We start from the raw sequence: 25,236 nt of genomic DNA on the forward strand, positions 1-25,236 counted from the left end.
ACTTAATCATTTATACAACTGCAGTCAGCCTAACAGTTATCCGGCCAAAACAAGTCTGTTCAATTATAGTCATAATAGGAATAAACCTTTATACCTTTTATCTTGAGGGCTAGTTATTTTTTTCTTAAAAACAACGAAACATCACACACAGAAACAAGTCAACTGTAAATGTATACTGGAAAATCTTTAACCATTCAGTAAATCTGAAAGTTAATACTAGCTTATCTATGAAACATAATAAGCAAAATTCAAAGTCTTCTTGGTTACTGAAATTCTCTGAGAATAGTGATTTCACTACTTTATTGCTAACGAGTAACTGAAAAATGACAAATTGGAGGCACTTTGAGATGCTGAAAAGTTTGCAGTTTTCCCTGTTTTTCACTCATGTTTCTCCATGACCAGTAAGGGTCAATATGGCCAAGAATTAATCTTCAGTGCCCCACCTGCAAAAGTTCCCTAAAATTAAAAAGCAATGCTGGGCACTTTTAGCATCTCAGAATATAGTTCATCAAAGCTTCTAATTATACAGATGGAGAAACTGAGCCTGAAGTAAAGAGACTTATCCAAGATTACAAGATGGGGGCAGAGCAGGACCCAGCACCGACACCTCGCAGGAGGTTCAGGTGGCTGCTGGGTCAGCTGCAGGGACACACCTCTGCCTTTACCACCACAGTTCTCCACGTGGCTCAGACTCTGCACAACAGAAATCAGAATCTTCCCAAACTATGATTCTCAGCAACTTCAAAGTTAGCCCCATGCCATCCAAACATGTTACTTATGAGGGTCATTAGCAGAAACTCGCACTTGGTACATGTGCTACAGCTAAAAAAGAATATCAAAACCACTTGTGATTAAATAAAATTTACAGAACCAGTATTAAGCAAACTCTTATTTTTTGATGTAAACTGCTTGTTTTAAAGAAAAAGGAACGCATTCTTTCATCAAGAGAGAACATCTGACATCAATTAACTCTCATCTACTTTAAAGTGAAGAATTAAACACAAAATTACCTTTGAAGGTTTCAAGTTCCTTCCTGTAGAAAAAAAAAAAAAAGAAAATGTAAATTTATTAGTCTATTCCCAGTGGAAACTGCTCTTAGATTACAATCGAATTTTATGTACTTTAAATGCCCAGAGTGGTATTCCTGGATGCTCACATGTCAATTATGCTTTACTGAAATTACCAATACAATTAGCCTAAAGCCACTATTTTCAATTTTTCTGCTATTACCCTATTAATGGCACCAAAAAAATTCTACAAAAATTTAAACTATTAAAACAATGAAACACTTATAAGAAAACACAGCATTTTAATGCCAGCTATGAATCTTCTAGTATATATAAGAATCAGTTTATAAAACCTCTTAACAATTTTTCCCTCTTCTGATAAATACAATATTTTAAGATCTTTAATTAACTATCCAGAATAAGAGCAGTTATTTCCCCTTCTAAATGAAAGGGGAAAGTATATATCAAAGGATTGAAGTCCACAGCTCATCCTGACACAAAGGACCAAGCCTCCAGGAAATTCTCTGGTTTGTAATTTTGTCAGAGTCAATTAAGGATGCTGAAACACAAAGTTTCCTGGGGAAATGTACAGCCGGAGAAAACAGATGACCAATCATAAAACATTTTTGACAAAGATGTCAGTAGCACGTTTTTTTCAGGTTTTCCTTCATAATTTTGTAATTATATTTTCCTCATTATCAGTACTAATAAAAAGTAATTTTGAGGAGGTAAGTTTATTCAGGAAAGTTTGTCATCCTACTCAAAATATGAGATACTTATCTCTTATTTACATGCTAGGTTTTACTAAAAATCTAGAGCTATTTTTAAATCTCAAATCAGTATCCCACACTGCTAATTACAATACCCTTCATGTTCCAAAACAGTTGACTACAACGAACAGCTGGCCGGGGGACCTGGCAAGCTGCCCACAGAAAGGCCAAGCAGATCATATCCTTGTAACAGCCAAGTGAAGGTTCTTAAATCACATGGTCATCTCGCTCCTTTCTTTCCTAAAACTACCGACTCATGATAATAATGCTCCGGCACCAGAGTTCATTAACTAAGAAAAAGAATGTAATTTTCAATTCTACCTTTAAAAAAAGAAAAAAAAGGTGCAGTTGTGTCCCTTCAGCCAACAGTCAAACTTCGTTCTTAAAAAGATTAGGTACAAAGTAAACATGCCTAAAACCTACTTTATAGTCCAGTTATGGGATGAAAGCGGAAACAGGCTTAACAGAAAGGCGGCACGTACTGTAAGAGAACGATTGAGGAGATGCTTTCAATTTACTTCTTACTGACGCCCTCACATTTGCAATTCCCTAAAGCCACCGATCGGTGGAAAAGGTGACGGAACAGTCACTTCAACATTCTAATGAGTAATTCTTTTTTCTCTGATTATAACCTTTAAAAAGCGTCTGCCTTCCGTCTTTTAGATATGTCGCAATGAGCAAAATTTCAAAGAGGCATCTTGTTTAAACAGTGAAATGCAGAGTAATGATTTCACAGATGTTCTTCCCCACTCCTGCCCTCAAATACCAACAACCATAAAGCAAAGAAGCCAGTGTCATCGCCCAGTGGAGGGAACTTTCTGTGGGAGTTACCTTGCCTACCTTCCAACCTTCTGGCTGCCTCATCAAAGCAACAGGAAGCTGCTATGAGAAAAGAGGGGAGGCAAGCGGGGCACTCCTTCTAGGCACCTCTGTTTACAGAATACCATGACGTACGGCTGTTCATCAAACTTCCAAGAAACGTCCTTTCAGACAGTAAATCATTCCTGTACCCAATTCCTGAAAAAGGAGACTGGCTGAGGAAGTGGTGGCACAGACAACTGTGGCTTAAAGTAAAAATCAGTACTATGGGACTTTTCAAAAACTGATCAAGGAAAGCAGTAGCACTGAAAGCCTTGAAATGTCCTAATTTTTAGGGCTGACTCCACAAGGTCAGAGGTCACAGCACTGGGAAATACAGAGGATGTAAGAGAAGGGAAGGAAAGGTGCGTCAAGCAGAGATACAGGGAAAGAGAAAGCACGGAGGCCATGCAGTGCGGATTATCTCTAGGAAAGAGCAAATACTTCAGAACCGCAGACTGAAAGAAGACAAAGTAAGGGAAGATAAGGTTAAAGAGGTAGAGGGCTCTGAGTGCCAGGCTAAAGGATGTGGTTTTATTTTTAGCAGGAGAATAACATGCTCAAAGCCATGCTTTGGGAAGGCCCTTCTAGCATCTATCTAGATGGACAAATGTACTGACAAGGGGGAGAAGAAAGCGGGGAGTCCTTAGGAAACTATTAAAAGAGTTTGAAGAAGAGCTGACTGGTGCCTGGCAAGAGCAACATAAGTCACAAAGGCCATGAAGAGAGGGATTCCAACTTGAAAAACGCCAAGAAGACTCAACAGTCCGTGAAACTGGTGACATGGGGATAATTGCAGGGGAGGAAGGTCACGAGCACATTAGCCATGAGGGCTCTCGTCTGGATCACTAAGAGGAAAGTGAACTCATTAACAGAAAACATAGGAAGAGGAGCAGATTTGGGAGGGAAGTGTATGAGTTCAGTTTGGGACTTAGTGAAATAATTTGGAAAGTTGGAAACCTAAGGCTCGTAAAGCTGAAAGACATGATTCCTGTCCCCTGCATCCCACTCAAGGGTTTAGCTCCCTACAGATTTCTACTCCCCCACTTCCCATTCAGTCCGGAACCTATTCCAGTTTGGCTTCCACTTCCCACCACTGCACAATGAAGGTCACTGACAATCATCATGTTGCCCAAGGCAATGACCACTCTCACCTTTCATCCAAATCCCTCAGCAGCACTTGACTAAGCTGGCGATTCCTTGAGAAAGTTTTTCTCCTCCCTCAGTGTCTTTTGCTACTTCTCCAGACCACTAGATGCTGGAGTTCTGCCAACTGGGTCCTGGGTCCTCTTCTCTCCTTAACGTACATGCTCTCACAGGGTGATTCATCCAGCTACGTAGCCTCAGATACCATCCATACACTGACTTCCTGATTTATATATCCTGTCTTGATCTCTTCTATGAGGTCCAGACTCGTATGCAACTGCGTATGTGAAAGCTCTGCTGGGAAGCGGAGAGGGCTTCTCAACACCTGCAAAACACAGCCTGTTCTTCCTTCAGTCTCCCTCACCTCAATTCGTGGCATTACCAAGTTCCTCAAGCTTTGGTTTATCCATTTCCCTCCTTCTCCACATCCAATCCATCAATAAATCCTGTTAATTCTACCTCAAAACCTATCCTGAATCCATTCATTTCTCCCCATCATCACTACTGTCGTGATGATAAATATCATGCCTTGTATAATATCCATTTTCTTACACTGAATGTAATCTTTCAGTTCGATCATTCATTCAACAAAAAAATGTATTGAGCACTAGAAATAATACTAGGTTTGGGACATATACATCCCATCACCTCAAAGAACTTGAGTGAAAGAGACAGAGAAGTAAAGTAGCAATCAGAAATCTAGGTGATAGATTAGTGCTCTTATAATGCCATGCTGAGGATTCTCCAGGAATACAGAGGAGGGAGCAACGCATACACCGTGGTTTGACAGGAAAGGCTTCTTGGAGGAGCCAGGATTGATTTGAGTTTTGAAGCTAAGTGTAACTGACGACAATAGGTAACATTTATTGAGGACATGGCAAGATATTTCACTCGTAACCATTATGTCATACTCTCGGCTAGCCAAATGAAAAAGCATGGGTAAGCAGGAGTTTAAGTTCTGACCACTCTCCAAACTATTAGAAATGGCAATGACACTAATCAGTGTAAAACAGTATCCGAGTTCATCTTCTCCATGAAGACATCCTTCACGTTCAAATGGCGAGCTCCCCTTATCTCAACTCCTATGGCATCAACTCCATCAGTGTTACAACACCTCGTGCACTGCCCTGTAATGCAGTGACTTCCACACAGGTATCACCTCTACAAGCACGCTGCAGAGGTCCGGGAGTGCAGAGATCAAGTCTCATCCGTCCTGATCACACAGGTGCACAGGGTCAGACCCAACAGACACCCAGCAAGTTCTGATTATCAAGTACTGTGGCTTGATAGCTGCTTCTTCAAAGAAGCCCCTGCTATAACGATGGGATTCTATTCTTGATAAAAGAGTTTGGTCACACGGTACTTCACCTGATAGCAACTAGTTTGCCTCCTGCAATTTCATAAATTTTGAGTCTCCGCTTTTCCAAACTGTAATAATATTTTCAGAAGATCAAATAAGTAGAAAGAATTGAAATGCTCTCCTTTAGATTTTATTGTATTTTAAATTTTACTCAATTCAGCAAATGCCATCCAAAAATTTAGCATAACAAACCCTGAAACTAAAACATTCAATAAATAACAGCAGACTCAAAATCTAATAATATTTCCAAAGGGTGAAACTACTATGTAATCACTTTCTCTACAGGTACTGAGTTACGAGGGCAGAATAAAAACAAAAGAAGCATCACATAAATAAATAAACCTATGGAATGTTGCAAGAAGTATATTAAATCTGTATATGTACAGAAATCAACTAAATCAGAGCCACAGATGCAGACTTAATAGATTGGAACTACTGGATAAGTATCTCCATAAACAAAATCATCTCACAGATGGAAGCACACTATCTCTAAACACAACAACTACTTCCCTAGGACAAATCCAAAATAAAAACCTAACACGATGATTCTATATTGCAAAACACCACATTCAAAATGCCAACTGCAAAATCAACTCTAACGTTTTTTTTCGTATTTGAAAATGCTTAGGGTAAAAATTTTTTAAAATATGATTAGCGATACTTTTTTGTATTGAACACACGTGAAGAGCATCCCTTCGTTACAGCTCGTGGACAGGAAAGATCACAGGAAAGGTTATCACAAGACCTCTTTCAAAAAGGACCATTAATACCAAATCTCTTCTTAGCATTCTACAGGCATGAAAACATGTACCCTTACGGGCTTGGTGAGTCTGTGGTTAAGAGGGTAGCGGTGGATGGGGTGAGGGTGGTGGGAGAGAGCTGGCCTACCTGCTTGAGGTAATATTCTCAAAACTCTATCTTAGGAGTCCCTGTTGTCATTTACTCTACACACAGATTCTGCGGAGGGGGATGTGTTACAGAACAAGGTATTTTTAATATGCAGAACCAGAGAAGGCAATAACCAAGAACAGAATCCAAGAGAATACCAGAACTAAAGCATCTACCATGGCAACTAAATACTAACCTACCGCAGAGAAGAAAATTTAGGATTCGAGTGTTATAAAAGTCAAAAACGTACAGTTTGAAGAGGTCAAGGAAATAAACACTGATTTATCAATGGGCTCAGTTCCCTAAAAAGCTAAGAAGAAAAATACAGGATAAATATTTAAAGTGCATCATGGACTTGTTCTCTATCGGTGTCTTAGTATTACACGATCTTTATACAGTCCTGTGTGAACAATTTTAACTCAGTGAGCCATGCATCTTGTCCATTCACAAGCAACCGGTCAGAATGATTTACCTTGTTGGGTACTAGATATTTTGTACTCCTACACATATTCTTGAGCTTTCTTTTGGGACACAGTTAGTTTATTTGGAAATAGTGTGATCTTTTGGATGCTTGCTTTTACAATTTGTTAAGCAGGTCTGCAGCAGGGCTCGGTTGAGGGCTAATTATACCCTGGCTGAGGGATGACTTTCCTGAGTGATCTTCCCAACACCCCATTAACTCTAAACTTTTTCAGTCTGGCTGTTGGGCGCAGGCCCTGTGTGAGCACCAGGCACTGCTGAGTCATCCTTTCAGATGAGTTTTATCTCCTGCCTTGGGCACTTTCCTCATATGCATTATCAGACCTCTGCTGAATATTCAAGGGGAGCGCTCTGCAGACTTTCAGGACTCTCTCCTCTCTGGTACGAGTCCTGTAAACTCTAGCTGCCTGGGTCCCCAGACTCTCAGCTCTGTGTCTTCAACTCAGAGAGTCTGCCAGGCTCTACCTGGCTTTCCCCTCCCAAGCGGGAAACTCCCAAGGCAGAATGCCAGGGCAATCACAGGGCTCGGCTCATCTGTTTCCATCTATCAAGGGTCACCTCTCTTCTTGGCCCAATGTCAAGTGTCTTAAAAACTCATTATTTCATTTACTTTGGTTTTTGGTTGTATCTGGGGGAGAGTGAATCTGGTCCCTGTTACTCCACCCTGGGAGGACCCTTTATGTAAATGAAGTGTGTGAGCGGAAGCTCTCCTGATCCACTTTCCATTCAGCATCCAAACGGACCTCCATGCAGAACTTCAGGAGCTAGTTTCTGCCTATCTCCCTTGGACGAGGTACCTTCACTTTTGGTTCCAGAGCCACCTTCACCAAGGAGAATGCCACTGGTTTCTCCAGTTCTATTCTCTGCAAAGCCAGGCCTGTGGCCACAGTCCTGCCAAACCTCCCAGCACCACGATTCCCAACCTCCTGAAGTGGAAGTACAGGTCAGACCCATGGCCCATTACCTGTCCAGGTTAGTTTGGACACCACTTCCTGAAGACCAGGAATTTGGGGGGTTATTCTCTAGGACATAAACTGGTCAAATTCTACTAAAGATATGCCATAACATCTTAAATCTGTTATGCCTTGCTTTCAAGGTTTTCTAAACTTAGTCCATAGTCAACGTTAACAAAAAAACAAAAACAAAAACAAACAAAAAGATGAGCATAATTCCTTAATATTAGCTATAATACACAAAGCAAAAGGAATATAGACTTAAAATATGCCTGAGCACTAAATCTTATCAATAGAAGCAGTGACCTCTACTCACTGGAGAGTTTCTAAGGGATAACAATTAAGCTTCAAAGTCTAAATGAATCAGTGAAAAATGCTTCTGGAGCTTAGTGTGCCCCTAAGCAGATTTCAAGTCCAATGGAAGACTGTGCTAAAATTATGAGTCATTTATAATTGAGTAGAATTACTAAAATCACTCTGTTCTTCAAGATGTAGCTATTTTCAGAGAAATTATGATGGTATGCTGCATACTGAAGGGGAAAACAAAGGATCCAGAAGTCTGAAAGTAAAAAATACTTTAACTAAATCACTCACATATGTATGATTTTAAGTATAATACGATTATTGTAAAAGAATCTCAATAAGCATTGTGAGGAATATTATGGCGGTACTGGAAAGATTAAGAACTTAGAAGGCTAGAAATGTACATTTCTTTTTAGCTCTGCTTCTTCACTCTCCTAAACTTATCTGTCAGTCCCTGCACCTGTTGTCCCTCTGTCGGAAGCGTGTCATCCTCTGTCCTCGTGGGGCTGCCTCCTCATTCAGGTTTTTCTCACCTGTCCTCCAAGAAGAGCCTCCCCTCTCACACCAGCTAAGGCAGCCCTCCCCACCACTGTAACATCACCCTGTCTTATATCCTTCAAAGCCTATACAGTTGTCAAAAACTATCCTGTTATAAAATCATGTACACATTTATCATCTATTTCCCCCACACCTGTGACTACAAATGCAAGTGGACTCCCACATCTCAAGTCCATCCCTCTAACTGCCAGCTAGACAAACCCACGTAAATGGTTTCACGTTCTTTATCTTGGCTCATATACTGCACATTAACTCTTCTTACCAGACAAGAAATATATTTCCTATTGGTTATGAACACCTATGCAAGGCATCCAGGAGCTACACTTGTACGGCTAACTCATCTTCTGAACTGACAGTGTAGCTACTGGGACTGGCACTTGTCTTCTGCCTATAGCCATATTCAATCCACTGCACAATGTTTTACAATTTAGCAAAGCAGTGGCCATTCCTGTCCATAAAAGGTCAGTAATAGTAGTGCCAGTTCATATGCAGAAGAGTTATCAGAAAAACTATGTATGGGTATTTCCCCCTATAACCATGCAGTTGCTTATAATATGTCCCTTTCATTAGATAACGAGCTAAAGAAGATGTCCTTCAATGCAGAAAACACTTAGGTTACACCATTTAATGTTTCTCAAGGGCAGGTAAGAGCGCTCGGAATCACCCTTAGGAGTGTTCTAAAGCTATGAGTTTCCCTCTGCCCACAGTGAGCATCCCTGCCACGGCAAGCCACATCACTGTGGGGAACAGGTCGCAGCCCTCCTTTCACAGGAGGCAGGGATTTATTCTCTGTACTGGGAATGCCTATCAAACAGATGACAAAATATCATATCCATTCTCAACTAGAGCTGCACTGATAACATCTGGGACTGATTCAGCTTGTTCCAACTCAATAGTCAAAAAAAAGACGACCTTGGCTTTGATGCTGGCTCCTAAGCAGCTACACGTTTTCATGTAACTCAGCCTCCTCCTCAGCTCTAATGACAGCTGGTCTGCCCGCTCCACAGTCCCAGACGGAAGCTGAGTGAGAAAACGCATCGGAGCCTACTGCAGGCAGAGACATTCATCCCCTGCTCTCTCCATCCCTATCTAGTTGCCTGACCTGGATTTTCTGGAGCTACAGAGTGGGAGTACACTGCGAAACACACACACACACACACACACCCGTACAGCCAACCTGTGAACACACACACAAGCACACCCCCCCCATACAGCCAACCTGTGTAGGATTTCAGTAAAGCTGCGTAACTGCATTCAATCCACTGTGTTAAATGAAAGTTCTTTATCAATCAAAACTATTTTGGTGTCATTATACTAGCCTTCATACTATGCCCAGTTTTGATAACCTCTAGATTAAATAAAAGCAGCTTAAAATGTAACATTTCTGAATAGTAAATATTCTACATGATTTATTTTTGAAAAGATATTTTTTGATCAATCTACATCTGACTGAATAAAACCGCTCTACTTTCTCAGTATTGCCAATTCTATTTATACTACAACTGACTGTTAATCAGCCACACATATGCATACAGACATACAAGTCTGTGTACAGACTGACTAAACAAATGGATTCCAAAGGTTTCTTTGAAGAAGATAGTTCAGCCTTTTATATGCTGAATAAAATAGGTTAAGAATTTCAGAAAGACTGTGCATATCCAGTTAACTAATATTTGACAAGGGAGCCAAGAATCCTCAATAGAGAAAAAAGTCCCTTCAATAAATGGTGCCAGGGAAACTTAATATTCACACGTAAAGACCCCTCTCTTACATCACTCACAAAACTTAGCTCAAAATGCATTAAAGACCTAAATGTAAGACTGAAAACAATAAAACAACTAGAAGAAAACGGGAAAAAAGCTCCTTGTCAAGGGTCTTGGCAACGATTTTTTGATATGACACACCTACAGTAGAAGCAACAAAATCAAAAACAAGTCGGGGAGGGTATAGCTCGCTGGTAGAGCGTGTGCTTAGCATGCATGAGGTCCTGGGTTCAATCCCCAGTACCTCCACTAAAAACAAAATTTAAATAAATAAACCTAATTATCTCCCCCCCAAAACAAACAAAACTGATATAGCATCTTACATTAATCTCACATGGTCCTTGAGAAATAGAAAGTAAATTTTATAGGTTTTAAAAATCTGACCTATCAGAACATGAAAAGTTTACCATTAATCTTCAGGTAATATAGATTTCAAGCTACTGATTATAAATCGGTAGTCCTCAACTGGCACACCATTTTTTCCTACATATTTCAGAGTAACAGGTATGATCAACAAATCTGTTTATCGTATTTAAATGTATTTAAAAGGTGTAATTTTTTTTTTAGAAGTCTTTCAAATGCTAGTCAAGAAGATTCTAGACTAAGCAAAGCTTTATGACAGGATAAAGTATAAAGGAAAGCGAACGGCTTGCCCGAGAGCACAGTTAGTAGCTGATGAAGCCAGGACTTGGGGAGACCGATTCTAATGACAGTGTTCTTTCTACTATACAGTTCCACCTCTAAAATGACAAATACTCCATCATTTCAACTATGTCAAACATGTTAAGACTTGTCCAGCACACTCCGGATTTTTTTTCGATGGGGGGAGGTAATTAGGTTTATTTACTTATTTTTAATGTCAGTACTGGGAAATGAATCCAGGGCCTCATGCATGCTAGGGGTGCACTCTACCACTGAGCCATACTCTCCCCACTACACTCCCCTCACTTTGGCTTTTACTTAAATTACAGGTGAGGATATTTTCTGAACACTAAATTAATTTTCATTTTATAACATACAAATTATAATGTTCTAATTATATATCTAATATGTCTAAGTCACTAGGAGAGAGTGAAGAAGAGAATGACAAATAAAATTTCACAGTTCCAAATCTTACTGCCCGTTTCCAGTTCAGGTTAGCCTAATGAAAATCACTATAATCGCTACTTCTTCCAGAGCACACAGCACATCCGGTAACGACTGTCTCATCTAATCCTCACGGCGACTCTGTGAGGTGGTACGTTATCATCCTCCCTATAACCTACACATGTTGAGGTTAAGAGGTTAAATAACTTGCCTAAGGTCACATAACCCACAAGCAACAAAACTGAAATCCAAGCCCGTGAGCCCCTTCCCACAGCCGGGGTTCGGGTTCCTTTTCCTCCTGCTCTGACAATAAAGGAGAAGAAAAGAAAGCAAAGGTGAGACGCAGCGCGGGACTTGTCATTTTGGAGAAAACGAGGTCAGAGGTTATAATTTCTTGGAAAGCTCTGCCCGCTGCACTGCTCCCCTCCCCTTTTATTCTACCCCCGTTAGTGTTTCAGAACTCATCTCCAAAAAACAGCAGCAGATACTGGTACCAAAAAAATAATAATAAATCATGTTTTGGAAGGCTCATTAATGAGATTTACCTGAAACCTTTGTCTTTTATAAGAATAAATTTGTAAGTTATAGCATGTAAAGTACTCTGGAGAACTTTGAGATTCAAAGTGAATATTGTGGCTAATTTTTCAAACTCACCTCTTATTTTTCTTGTAATTTTCCAGTTGCTGGGATTGCATATGTTTGTATCTTTCTAATTCACACTGTCCACATAAATCCTCCAGATTCAGCAGGTGGTTTTCTACCTCCTCAAAACTAGCCTCTAAGTGAGCTGAAAGTATATAAGGTTAAAAGAAGAAACAAACGTCAAAAATCAGAATCCTTGATCATGGAGAAAAGTGTCCAAAAGTTAAAAGTCTAAACTGCTGAGATTGTTTTGCATTTATTTAATATTTTTATTAAACTTTCTTGAAGCAAAATAAAATGCACTAACATTAAAACATACTTCAAATTATCTTTGAGTATATTTTTATATTTCAAACATTTTCGAGATGTAACTTTCCAAAATACTTTATTAACCAGGACGAAGGAACAGAGTATTTACATTAATCTAACGTGTGATAGCCTAATGATCCCATCCCCACACATGAACAAACACTTGTCAAATTATGAGAATACAGTAAAACATAATTAACACAAATGATATCCAACATAATTTGGTATTTGAGATTCCAAGTTACTTCAGCCTTTCTTTCTTCAGGGCACATGACACACGTAACTCCCCAGGGCACCATGGAGATGCACACACACTCAGGAAGCACAGGGCACTGAGCACTGGCCTTTCACGGCTCAACTTTGCCTCTAGGCCACAGAGGCAGCTTCACCGGAACACCGAGATCATCTAGTCAAATCCTTCATTTAAAAGATTCAAGCCAAAGCCTGCAGCACTGAATTCAGTGCCTTCGCCAAGGTCACCTAGCTAGAAGAGCACCCAGGAATCAAAACGCAGCCCTTCTTACACACAATGATTTCCAATGACAGCTGCTAAGTAGCCCAAGACTTTCTAGCTGTAAGAGTGAAGGCTGGTTGTTCTCTCAGACAACAGAAGAGTTTTAGGAGTCAGAGATTTTAGAACTTGGACAGCATCACAGCCACTTACTGAACACTCACCACATGTGCCAGACACTGGGACACAAAGATGAAAAAGATAGTCCCCGTGCTCAAACTGCTTAAAGTAGAGGGGAAACATATTTCAGTGATGACACGGCCTGACAGAGCTGGGCTTGAGGTGCTGTGAGAACTCAAAGGAGAGGCATCCTCAGAGATGAGGGAGAGTGAGGCTCAGCAAGAAACGTGACTCCCAAGCGTGGAAGTCACAGACGCCGGGAAGGAGCAAGCTGGCTGTGAGGCCTCCCTCAGACAGACATGAGCTCTGTCTAATTCCTTCCCTTACCCATTAGGTTGTCATGTGACTTTCTAAATTAGCTTTTGTAGCAGCTACATTTTTTAAAATTTATTTTTTGTTGTTTTTGTTTTGGAGGGAGGTAATTAGGTTTATTTATTTACTTATTTATTTTAATGGAGGCACTGGGAATTGAACCCAGGACCTCGTGCATGCTAAGCACACACTCTATCACTGAACATACCCTCCCTTCACCTGCAGCATCTACATTAGGAGCAAATTCCCTAACTTCAACTTGCAAATTTAGGTTTATTAAGATGCAAACTTTGCATTGTTTTTAATTAATCTTTGATCCAGAGATTATTAAATCTGGAAGCATTCACATTTTCTAATATCCAAAATTTTAACTCTACTAAATAGCTATGCTTACAAAAACTTCCTCTTCTATTTGGTAGGGTCTATGGCTTAAAGACATGGATTCTGGGGGAAAACAAAATTTCACTAAAAAGTGAAAAAGTGATGACAAGCAGTTTAGCACTCCTCTTCAAAGACATTTTAGGTAATGACTTTTATCATATTGAGGTATCACTGAAGATCATAAGTCTGGAAAAGACTGATAATCATGCAGTTCATAAGTTCTGAACTCTCTTCAGGGGTCACTAATACATGTGCCTACAGAAAACCTGACCTGAAACAATTTGCAAAATCTAAGTTTTTAATCAAGAAAAATTATATATAAGATTTTTAATAATGTCATAAATGGCACATAAGGAGTTTATGTGGGGGAAAACAGGCAATGATGCTATTATATTAGTTGCTATTTAGATTATTTTTTATTGTTATGTTAAATGGAGAAACGACTGGGAGCTAGTACTACTGGCCCTGAAGAAGCAGTGTTCAGCTCATTCTGTTATAAGCAGTTTGACAGTCTTAAAAGACGATCATAGCTAATAGGATTATTTAAATGCTATTTCACTCTGATTAGTGATAAGAACCAGAATAATTACATTTAATAAAGAATCCTTAGCATTTAGGGGACTGGATAAGAGTGAGGCTTCAAAAGACACGCCAAGAACATTATATTCCTGTGCTAAATGTCAAATCTAGATTTAAAAGGTTTGGGACAGTCAGTGGTCATTTTATGGTTACCCCCAAGCTCATATTCCTGTTTTCCCCTTTAAAAGTTTCAAAGGCTCCCGAGGACTTTAGGAATCCAGTTTAACTCCTTACCTGAGCATTCAGGGACCTCTCACACCCTGGCCACAACCTACTTTCCCAATCTCACTACTACTCTTTAGGACCACTCATCTCCTCCTTGCCTCTGCCTGTCCCTGAGATGTCTCCACCAGCCTTCCTGCCCACCCCCATCTCCCTCGCAGGTTCAGGTCAGTGCCATCCCTCCCTGCAGCCTGCAGCACCAGCTCCCCATTCTGTGCTTCTTCCACAGACCCGTGAACCTGACACAGGACTCGTACTCTGACATCATGCAACTACTTGTGTGCTCTCATCTCTCTCAGGAATCTTTAAGAGTCTTAAGGATAAAGTCTGTATTTTTGCATCTTTGTATCCCCTAATACCTAGTCTGCTGAATTCAATTAAGAATAATTTCTGGACATAGAATGATTCTATCACTCTAAAACATAAAATAACAACCAAGAAAGCAAATCTATGACATGTTCATCTAATTCAAATATTAGGAAGTTATGTTAAATTTTGTAAACAAATAAATTAAACATGGACATAGAACTTAGAAAACATTAAACTACATGATGGTACTTTGTTATCAGTGTGTCAAATCAGGCCGCATTACCAGTGAGTTAAAGCAGAATCAGCAATGGAACTTGTCCATTTTAACTTTTAACAGACTTAAAATCAGTAATAAAATATAGAAGAACTGTACTGATGAAAATAAATTTTCTTCCTTATAGCATGTTTTCTCTTTAAGAAATACTTTCACTTCCAAAAAAATAAAAAATCAGTAAGTTTTCTTCCCTTTTTATATTAAAAACTTAAAAAATCTCTTTAATAATTACAAGCATATATATGATGTATATTCTGAGTATTGAATTTAAATGGACATGGTGGGGTGTGTATAGCTCAGTGACAGAGCGCATGCTTAGCATGCACGAGGTCCTGGGTTCAATCCCCAGTATGTCCATTAACAAAAAATTAGAAAATTTTAAAAATGGGCAGAATGTAATCTTCCTGTCACAACCTGCTTATCTCCTATTACAAAACAAATTGCAGATATGAGTAAATTTGGCAACAAAAATTAGAATGCATGTACATAAAACACTAGCAGGCCTCCGTGGACACAAATATACCTTTACAGGAAGCTCCAGCCTCACCATTTGGCTCACTGTTAACAACAGCATATGTCTCACTCAGTGATCAGTGGAAAAGATGGGTGGAATTTTATTGGGAAAAGCCATCTGGGAGAGCCTGACAGCTGTGCGGGAAAGAGCTTCACAAGTCTTTGTGAGGAAACCGTCCCAGAGGAAGAGCCATTCTGTTTGGAATTTTCCTTTGTGCCATTTAGTTCAAATACGTATTATCTGTAGTGTAACCACTGATAAATGAAGAATATAAAGCAGCATGCAAAAATTAAAAATTTCACACTTAATGAGTTTTTTTTCTAAGAAAAATAATTAGCCTCAAGGAATCTTTGACTACAAATCCATAGGTCACAGAGGCCAGGTACTAAAAGACCACAAGAGTCTTCAGATGCTTTTGTTACTCTTTCATGTAATAAGGTAATAAGGTAATGATGGTATGGTAATAGGGAACTTTTAGTAAATGCATTAAAAAGCCATTATGGAACAAATGAGATCTGTGTAGTATATACTAAAAGGTGTCTAAAGAGAGTTAATGAAGGGTCTAATTTCAGAACATAACCTGGACAATAAGATAATCTGTTTTGTGAAACCCTAGTAACTGTCTCCCTGCTAGAGGCACTCTCAAATTCTGTACAGAGACAGCAAAACAGTGGCATATCTGGTTAGGTCAGGTCAAAAGAAATGTGCAAACGCAGTAGAAAGCCTTCATTCTCTTACAGCCCTCTGTTATCTAAGAATTAACAGAATCTTCTGTTCTAGATGAAGGTAACAGTCTTCTTAAAGTAGGTCATATAAAATAAACTAAGCAATAGAGAAAATTCAGACAAGCCCTTGACATTATAAACTTCAATATAGGAACAGGATTAGACTACCCTCTAGTGGAAGTTCAAGAGAATTCAATAAATACTTTTCAAACAGTTCACTAGTTTTACAATAAAATGCACAGAATAAGAAAGGATACAGAATCTGGATGGCAACACTCCATTTTACCCTTACTGCCTTTCACTATACAGAACACTACACTGCTCATCTCACCACATTTCATGTACGGTTTTGCATTTGAACAATTTTGCAGGACAAGCTAAATCACATAACATCCATCCACACCCTTCTGTCAAAGACGATGGCTTTGTAAATTTGCAACGGCTAGAGAGACTCCCACTAGAATGTCAGCATCCTGGTGGCAGTTACCCAGTCTTGTTCACTGCTGCTTGCCCAGAGCCTATAAACAGTGCCTGACACTCCGCAGATACCTAATATGTACCAGGCACTGTGCTGAGTGCTTTCCACCCATCATCTCACTCAGTCCTGCAACTACCCTTAATTTTGCAAACAGAAACTAAAGCTTCATGCAGTTAAGAAACCTGCACGGAGTCTCACAGATCAGGAGCTGCAGAACTGGGATCAAAACCCAGATCTGAGAGTCAGCCCATGGCCCTTATTTTCGAATTCCCAGCATATCTTTATCATTTCTTTTTGCATGATAAGCCTTACCAGTAATTATCTATTACACAGGCTTTTTGTAAGCTGGATGGATCACACCACATTAAAAAAAAAAAAAACCACAACATGAATGGATTATCTGTTCTTAATTCCTGAGGGAGCATGTAATCAGGAGTCATATTTTTAAGCCATAGCATAACACAGCTAAAAGCATCATCAAAGGTCCAAATTGCTCACATTATATTAATCCCTTATTCTTTAATAAGGGCACACTCTTTGGAGAGCAAGGCAAGACTAAAAGAGTTAAGTAGTCTGGAAAATGAACGGACTGATTGGATATGGATTTGACAGTGAAAGGGTAAAAAGTTTAAAGACGTTAAGAGAATCTTGTGACTACATATATATGAGTTATTATTTTCCTCTAAGTTATTTTTATTTTTTATTATTGCCTGACTATTTAAGCCTTGTAACATCATGCCAAGGTATTTAGGTGATGATAAAGTATTTTGAGGCTACCAAAAAATGAAAGAATCTACAGTATGTGAACAAACATTTAAATTCAAATGATTCAAATATCTAAGAATGATGCATAAACTTGTTAAAATGAATTCACAAAATACATTAATGATAATAGATATGTTTCTACAACCTACCAAATTTGGCTTCAGAATTATTTTCCTTACGCAAAAGGAACAAACGCAAAAATAAACAAACAGGCCTATGTGAAACTAAAAAGCTTTTGTTCAGCAAAGGCAACCATCAACAAAATGAAAAGGCAACCTCCTGAATGAGAGAAGATACTGCAAAGGATATATCTAATAAGGGGTTAATATCCAAAATCTATAAAGAGTTCACACAACTGAATATCAAAAAAACAAAATTAAACAATCTGATCAAAAAGTAGGCAGAGGACTGGAATAGACATTTATCCGAGGAAGACATCCAGATGGCCAACAGACACATGAAGAGATGCTCGACATCACTAATTATTGGGGAAAAGCAAATCAAAACCACAATCTGTCAGAATGACTATTATCAAAAAGACAATTAACAAGTGTTGGTGAGGATGTGGAGAAAAGGGATCCCCTGTACACTGTTGGTAGAAATGTAAACTTGTGCAGCCAGTACAGAAAACATACGTAAGGTCCTCAAAAAATAAAAAATAGAACTGCCATATGACCCAGTTATTCCACTCCTGAGTATTTATCTGAAGAAAATGAAAGCACTAATTAGGAAAGATAGATAGATAGATAGACAGACAGACAGACAGATCGATCGGGATACATATACAATCCTATGTTCACTACAGCATTAGTTACAATAGCCAAGATACAGAAGCAACCTAAGTGTCCATTGACTGATGAATGGATAAAGATGCAATATATAGATATACACAGTGGAGTATTACTTAGCCATAAAAAAGAATGAAATCTTGCCATTTGTGACAACATGGATGGACCCTGGGGATACTACACTAAGTGAAATAAGTCACACAGAAAAACAACTACCGTATGATTTCACTTTCATATGGAATCTAAAAGACAAAGTAAATGAATAAACAAAACAAAATAGAAACAGACAGACTCATAAACACAGAGAACAAACTGGTAGTTGCCAGAGGAGAGGGTGGCTGAGTGGTTGGGTGAAACAGGCGAAGGGGATTAAGAGGTACAAACTTCCAGTTATAAAATAAGTCGGTCCTGGGGGTGTGATGTACAGCACAGGGAATACAGTCAATAATACTATGATAACTCTGTATGGTGACAGGAGGCTACCAGACTTAGCATGGTGATTAATTCATAATGTACATAAACGTCGAATCACTATGTTGTATACCTGAAATTAATACTGTATGTTAACTACTTTTTTTTTTGGTTGGGGGAAGATAATTAGGTCTATTTATTTATTTTTAGAGGAGGTACTGGGGATTGAACCCAGGACCTTGTGCATGCTAAGCATGTGCTCTACCACTTGAGCTACACCCTCCCCACCTTGTATGTTAACTACTTAAATGAAAAAAAATATGATTCAAATTACTTGGAAGTGACTATCTGTCTATAATACTAGTATTTCAGAGAATCCTTTAGCTTTAATTTGCTTTCAGTGGTCAATGTTCTCAGATTAGTAAAGAGAGAATTCAAGTGAGCACTTGGGAAGCCCACCCTACTCATTTAAGAAGCCAAAATGCAGTTTCCAAAGAGAAGGTATTACATCTCTAAATGTCAGACTTTTCCCGGGATATTAGAATCCTAATTGAGAAGAAAATACAATATATTCTATTTTAAGAAAGACTTATTTAAACTGCATTTCCTAAGCAGAATTGACTATGAAAATAATTAGAATTGTGGCAAAGGGCATTTCATCAGCAGAGTGGTATCAAACAAAGAAAATCTATAAACAGAACTTACTCTCAGCTGGAAAAAAAAAAGAAGGGGCTATTATCGTAGGTATCTCTGCAAAGAAATACACAACCAATGGAAAGCAAGCAACTCAAAGAGATACATGAAGAGCAGCTAAAAGGAAAGTGGCTAAAAGGAATATTCCAAATATCCTGGAGGCTTTTTCCATCAGTTAGTTATCAAAGACTTGAGAAGGCTCATTCCTATACCTGCAAGAGGGAAATAATGCACAGGGCCTTAATCCTACGACTCAGAATCTCTCTTCCATGCCCTGCCTTCAGAAATTACAAAACACTGATGCCAGGGCTTCAAGACTGCTGTTCGTGGGGCCTATGGGCAGCTGCCATCCTAACCACCTCACCCTCACCGAGGCTGTCATCCCCCTGGGTTGGGATCCTGGATCCACATCTTATTGTGTGACCCTGAGCAAGTCACAACCTCTCCGAGCCTAACCTTCCTTATCTGAAAAGTGGATAATAAAAGCTACTTTCGCAGGGATCTAGTGAAGATTGAAGGTAACATCTGTAAAGCCCTGAACAAATTCTGACACACAGTGGGTGCTATAATCTTGAGCTACTGTTATCAGCAATAGCACTGCAGATACCATTCGGGTCTATTTTATTCACACACACACACACAAACCTGTTTTATGATTTGCTAATTACTTGTGTTGTAAATCAGCTTTGTTTTGCCTTAAAAAAAGTAATATTTAAAAAAGAAGAGATGATAAGAAGGTAGGGATACCCTACCTATTAAGACTGGATCAGGTTATTAGCTCACAAAACTCATCTCCAAGGTAGATAGCTCCTACCTCTTACTTCACTAAGATCGTAAGCTTGGTTAGAAAATAATAAGCCACAATATTATCCAAAGCTGTGGCCCTGCCAAGCACAAAAGTTAGTTTTCTGAATATAAACCCAAGAAATGAAGAGTACCAGCATAAGCCATCCCAATGAAAACAACCAGCAGAAACAAACTTCCACAAGGTGTAAATTTAGCCAAACAGGCACCCCATTTAACTGGATCTGTCTGATCTCTCAGTTTGCGGAGGGGAAAAAAGCCTATTTCAAGACATGAAGCTCTGAGCAGACCTAATTTTTTAAAACCATTTAAAAATTTATTTATGTGTTTATTTTACAATGTCTTATTTTTTAAATTGAAGCATAGCTGATGTACAATATTGTATGTTACAGGGATACAATATAGTGATTCACAAAGTTTTAAAGGGTATGCTCCATTTATAGTTATTTTAAAATACTGGCTACATTCCCTGCGTTGTACAATACATCCTTGTAGCTTGTTTTACACCTGATAGTTTGCACCTCTCAGTCCTCCACCTCCATCTTGCCCCTCCCCTGTCCCTCTCCCCACTGGTAACCACGAGTTCCTTCTCTACATCTGTGAGTCTGTTTCTTTTCTGTTATACTCACTAGTTTGTATTTTTTTTAGATTCTACATGTTAGTAGTATCTTACAGTGCTTGTTTTTCTCTGACTTGTTTCGCGTAGCATAACGCCCTCCAAGCCCATCCGTGCTGTACACCAGAGACTAGCACCACATTATAAATCAACGGTACTTCAATTAAAAAGCAAACAACCAACCAACTAACCCATTTAAAGTATGGGCAGAACTGAACAGACATTTTTCCAAAAGAGGAAATGCAGATGGCCAACAAGAACATGAAAAGTTTGAGCAGACTTAATTTCAAAAGTAACAGCTTCCAGAGTTCATCCTATAGTCATAAGAAAGCCACCCTAATCCCTTTTATTTCCTACATTTATACTTTTAAACAGAGACTGAAAGTCACGAAGACAAGCCTAAGTCACCTTAAGAATCAACAAAATTATGTTTCCGGAGCAGAATCAAGGCAGAAAAAGTGGTGTGTTTTAGAAATCATTTCTAAACTTCAAATCATTTTTTGTCTAATCCTCACTTAATCAGCATATGAAATTAATCAGAACTCATTATTTCCCCCCAAATCTTGGTAAGGAATAATTTAACGTAGTCTTAGAAAGCTTTGGAATTACACCAACTTATTTTCATTCCCAGAAGTAATGTATAGATTCAACCGTAAAACTTACTCAGATTTGCTGTCATGGATTCTAAATCTGCGATTAAGCCTGGAAGCTGCTGAAGCTGTTGCTGTAGCTCGACCAGGCTCGTCTGCTTCTTCTCCCAGTGTGCGGAGAGCATGACCACCTCGCTGTCCACCAGCTGCAATGCAGAAGAGGGGGGCAAGAGTAAAGCCAGACTGTAGGCACAAAGAGATTATATTCAGCGTGATGAGAGCCAGTCAGTGTTATCTTTAAAAGCCCTTCTCCTGAGTATAGAGAGGCTGAAGTTGTTTTCTTTCTTAGAAAAGAACCACCTTAATATTCAGTGCAGAAAACCTCAAATTACTGCTTGTATCACAAAGTGCATCTTAACCTAGAAAAGAGAAAGTTCAGCAATGACCTTAGAAGTCACTTCTAAGTATACCCTATATTTAAGTAAACCATGTATTTGAAAATCCAAAAAATAAAACAAAAAAACTGCCACTAACAACCAAAGAGAAAACAAAAACAAACCCAAAACATAATGAACGGGTAATTATTTGCTTTGCAAAAGGAATTCTTTTAAAAGAAAAGTTCCCGAATGCATATAGAATATATTATGATTCAATTTACATTTAAACAGGGACATTTACTGCATAAAATAAAGTAAATGGTACTTGCATATGACGGGAATATTGAGGCAACTGATAAACCCCAGAAAAAGAAGAAAAGGGTTTATACTAACAAAGAAGAAATTCAGATGTGAAAGGTTCCTAATAGCAGGTTATGAGATGCTAGACTAGCCTAAAATCAGACTGTAAGGAAAATGACAGACATCAGTTTCTCCTAGGCAATTTTGTTTTGGTCTCAACATGGTGAGGAATGAAAGGGCCCAGAACAAGATTTAGAAGGAGCAAGGAGAGGTCATCTTCTGAAAGCATCACCAATGACAGGCAAGAATCGTGAAAGATGCCTACATTCTGTCCAATAAGTATAGACTGCAAAATCCATCATACAGCAGAAGAAAATGCATTTGAATTTTATATGTAAATCAGAGTTTACAGTTACCAAAAAAGGGGGGCAATTTACACATCCCAAGATAAAGATTCTTTAAGAGTTGAAATATGAATACAATGATTTTTACTAAATCTCACTAAAGAAATAAATTTTAGAGGAATAAAAATATCAATATAAGGTAGAAAATTATTTAGATGTGGTGCTGGACTGCTTTAGTTTCTACATTTTAATATATTCTAGGCATTCACAACATTGAAATAAAAGAATTAAGCTATGACAAGGAGTTTAGCAAGCTGCCTCCTCCCCTCACTGTACCCCCACCTCCCACACCCCCCCACTGTTACTCAGCCCACGTGGGAGGGATGACCACCTCACATACAAGCCTCAGCTCAGCTGGGGAGGTGACATCAAGCGTTACTCCAGTTGCATTTCTCATTAATTTTGTATACTTAAAAATGTCTGTGCCAACCGGATTTATAAAGATCTCGAAGAGTATTTAAAACACACTAGGCAGCCCTAACAGAGACAGCTGTGATGCAGTAATAAGGAAACCAAGGCCTGAAACAAGGATCTGTGTCCACAGGATTCATTTATAGTACTCAACAAACTTCTGCTGACTACCCACTCTGTGCCAGGCACTGGAGACCCAACGGTGAACAGAGAAAAAACAAAATCCTGCCCTCTTGGTGCTTTAGTCTGGTAGTAGGTCCAACAAATACTCAGCTTCAGTTTTTAAACTCTAAGAAAAATTAACTCCTGTATCACAGAGTTGATCTGACGATAACATATTTTTCCTGATACATGGTGTATTTCTTTAAAAGCTTGTTAAATCTTAACTACTCTGGTTAATTAAGTTAATACTTTTAAAAATCTATAACAAATTATAGATATTAACTATTTCTTACTGAAAGTTAAAGTGCAAAATACTTAAATATTAAAACTTAAGTACAGAATAGTTCACATTTTTCACAAAATTAAAAATTTATATTCTGCATATAGAATACAAGAAATATACAGAGACTATATCAGAATGCATTAAAACATCATTTTAATTTAAAAGAAGGGAAAGTTGAATAGATTCTCAGAAATCATTATCAATCATTATGTAATAATACTAAAACATTTTGAGCATTTTCTATGTACCAGGCCCCATGCTAAGCAATTTACATATATCTTATTTAAACAGAGCAACCTTGTAAACAGAGCAATATTACCACCTCCATTTTATGGATGAAGAAATTAGGTGTAATAAAGATAAGTCAACTTCTCAAGGGCCACAGAGGACCTAGATTCAATCCCAGGGAATCTGACACTTAAGTCCATGCCCTTAATCCATATTCTAGGGGTTGTGTTTTAGGAGGGAATGAAAGGAAGAAGAAAAGTAAAAAGCTAGCAAAGAAGGGGTTCTGAAAAACTGTATTTCAACTTTACTTAGTGATAATAAATGAGCTATCTCCAGAAGGCCAATTTTTCTCCTCCAAGCAAATAATTCTGAATAAACCCAAATTTAACACCAGGAAATCAAGTTTAAGTAGCAAGACAAATCCTTAGTGCTTCATTCCAAAATTCCTCCTGGCGGACATGCGGTTAGGAGAAGGAAGAAAAAGCAGGAAACACCAATGATTTTCAAAATGGGTAATATTAGGACCTTACTTTGTATAAAACTCAACAGTTCAGAGTTTTGGGAGCATGTTATTCCATGTGATTTCCAAACAACTTTGCTTGGTAAGCAGGCTAGGTGAGTTACACCATTTTATATATGAGGAAACTAAAAACAGAGACTACATTCATCTGCCCAACGTCAAAATGTATTACTGCAGAAACTAGGGGTTCCTACACCCAGTTTAGTTCACTTTCTACCACAGGCAGGAGAGATCCAAGCTGGAACTCAAGAGAGAGTGACGCATGTCTAATGCAACCAGCTTACAGACCAAATTGTTAAAACATGACTCTTAAGAGTTCAATTTGAAGGCACCCAAATATTTCACAACAATAGGAAGCAAAAAAATGCACTGGAAGTCTAACCTTAAAAAGGTACCCTTGGAATCTAACCACTAAGTCATTAGTTACTACATATTCATTTATATATTGCTAAGGGAGGGGAAAAAAAAAACCCACAAAGAACTTGTAAAAAAAAAAAAAAAATGTAGAAAAAGCCTAGACAGCAAAGTTACCATTGACCAAACTATTTTCTAAGATGTTGCTCTGAATTTTAAGACTACTTAGTAAGAATTAGCTTTAAAGCAGCTGAGTATAAAATAATTTGTTAACAAGACTGAATTGTCCTTAAGTATATTTGCCCTGGCAGTCTGACACTGTTTGGTTAAAGGCCACTGAAGATACATGAGCATGGTCTGACAAAATAAACACATGATAAAAACACTTTGCACATTAAAGATACACATTTTAGATGTTTACATATGTCTCAACAGTACGTCAGAGAGCTTTAAAATAAAATTTCCATTTTTAAAGCTGAGGACTATATTTCTGGAAATCAATAGAGGCATTTTTGATCAGATACGGGTTTTAAAATAACCAAGTACTCAACTAAGGAAAAATTTAAGGCCCCCTAAATAGCATAAATTCAACAACAGATCTTACAGGAAACTCTTTCTCCTATATATTTTATTATGAAACACTCCTTACAATCAAAGCAATAAGTTTTGTTAAAGCTCCTCTATGGGATATAGTCTTCATTGAACACTGTGGGACTCATTCACGCTGATACAGTGCAGCAGTTCACTAATGGTCACTGCTGTACAGTATCTGATTTCTTGGATAATAATTTATTCTATAGCTGGACTTTGGGACTGTCTCAAGTTTCACTAAAATCCTCTAGTTGTATTCTCGTACAAAACTCCTGGTGCATACACGCAATTTTCACAAATTAGTTACTGACATGTCAAAGACATTGAGCTCGTCACCTCCCAGAGTAGTTCCACAGGGCTTGGAGTAACTAGACCTCCCCTAGCCACCTCG

General features: G+C 38.5%; 1 protein-coding gene across 1 annotated transcript in view; it reads right to left on the reverse strand.

Annotated features, from left to right (window-relative positions):
- Nucleotides 1–25,236, reverse strand: part of DTNBP1 (dystrobrevin binding protein 1) — an 89,732-nt gene that overhangs the window by 47,780 nt on the left and 16,716 nt on the right. The window contains exons 5-7 of the mRNA XM_031435170.2: nt 21,289–21,421; nt 11,827–11,959; nt 1,011–1,033 (exon numbers count right to left, since the gene is read on the reverse strand). Coding sequence (XP_031291030.2) covers nt 1,011–1,033; nt 11,827–11,959; nt 21,289–21,421 — 289 coding nt within the window. The remainder of the gene's footprint in view (nt 1–1,010; nt 1,034–11,826; nt 11,960–21,288; nt 21,422–25,236) is intronic.

This window comes from Camelus dromedarius, chromosome 19 (genome assembly GCF_036321535.1).
Source record: "Camelus dromedarius isolate mCamDro1 chromosome 19, mCamDro1.pat, whole genome shotgun sequence".
NCBI lineage: Eukaryota > Metazoa > Chordata > Mammalia > Artiodactyla > Camelidae > Camelus > Camelus dromedarius.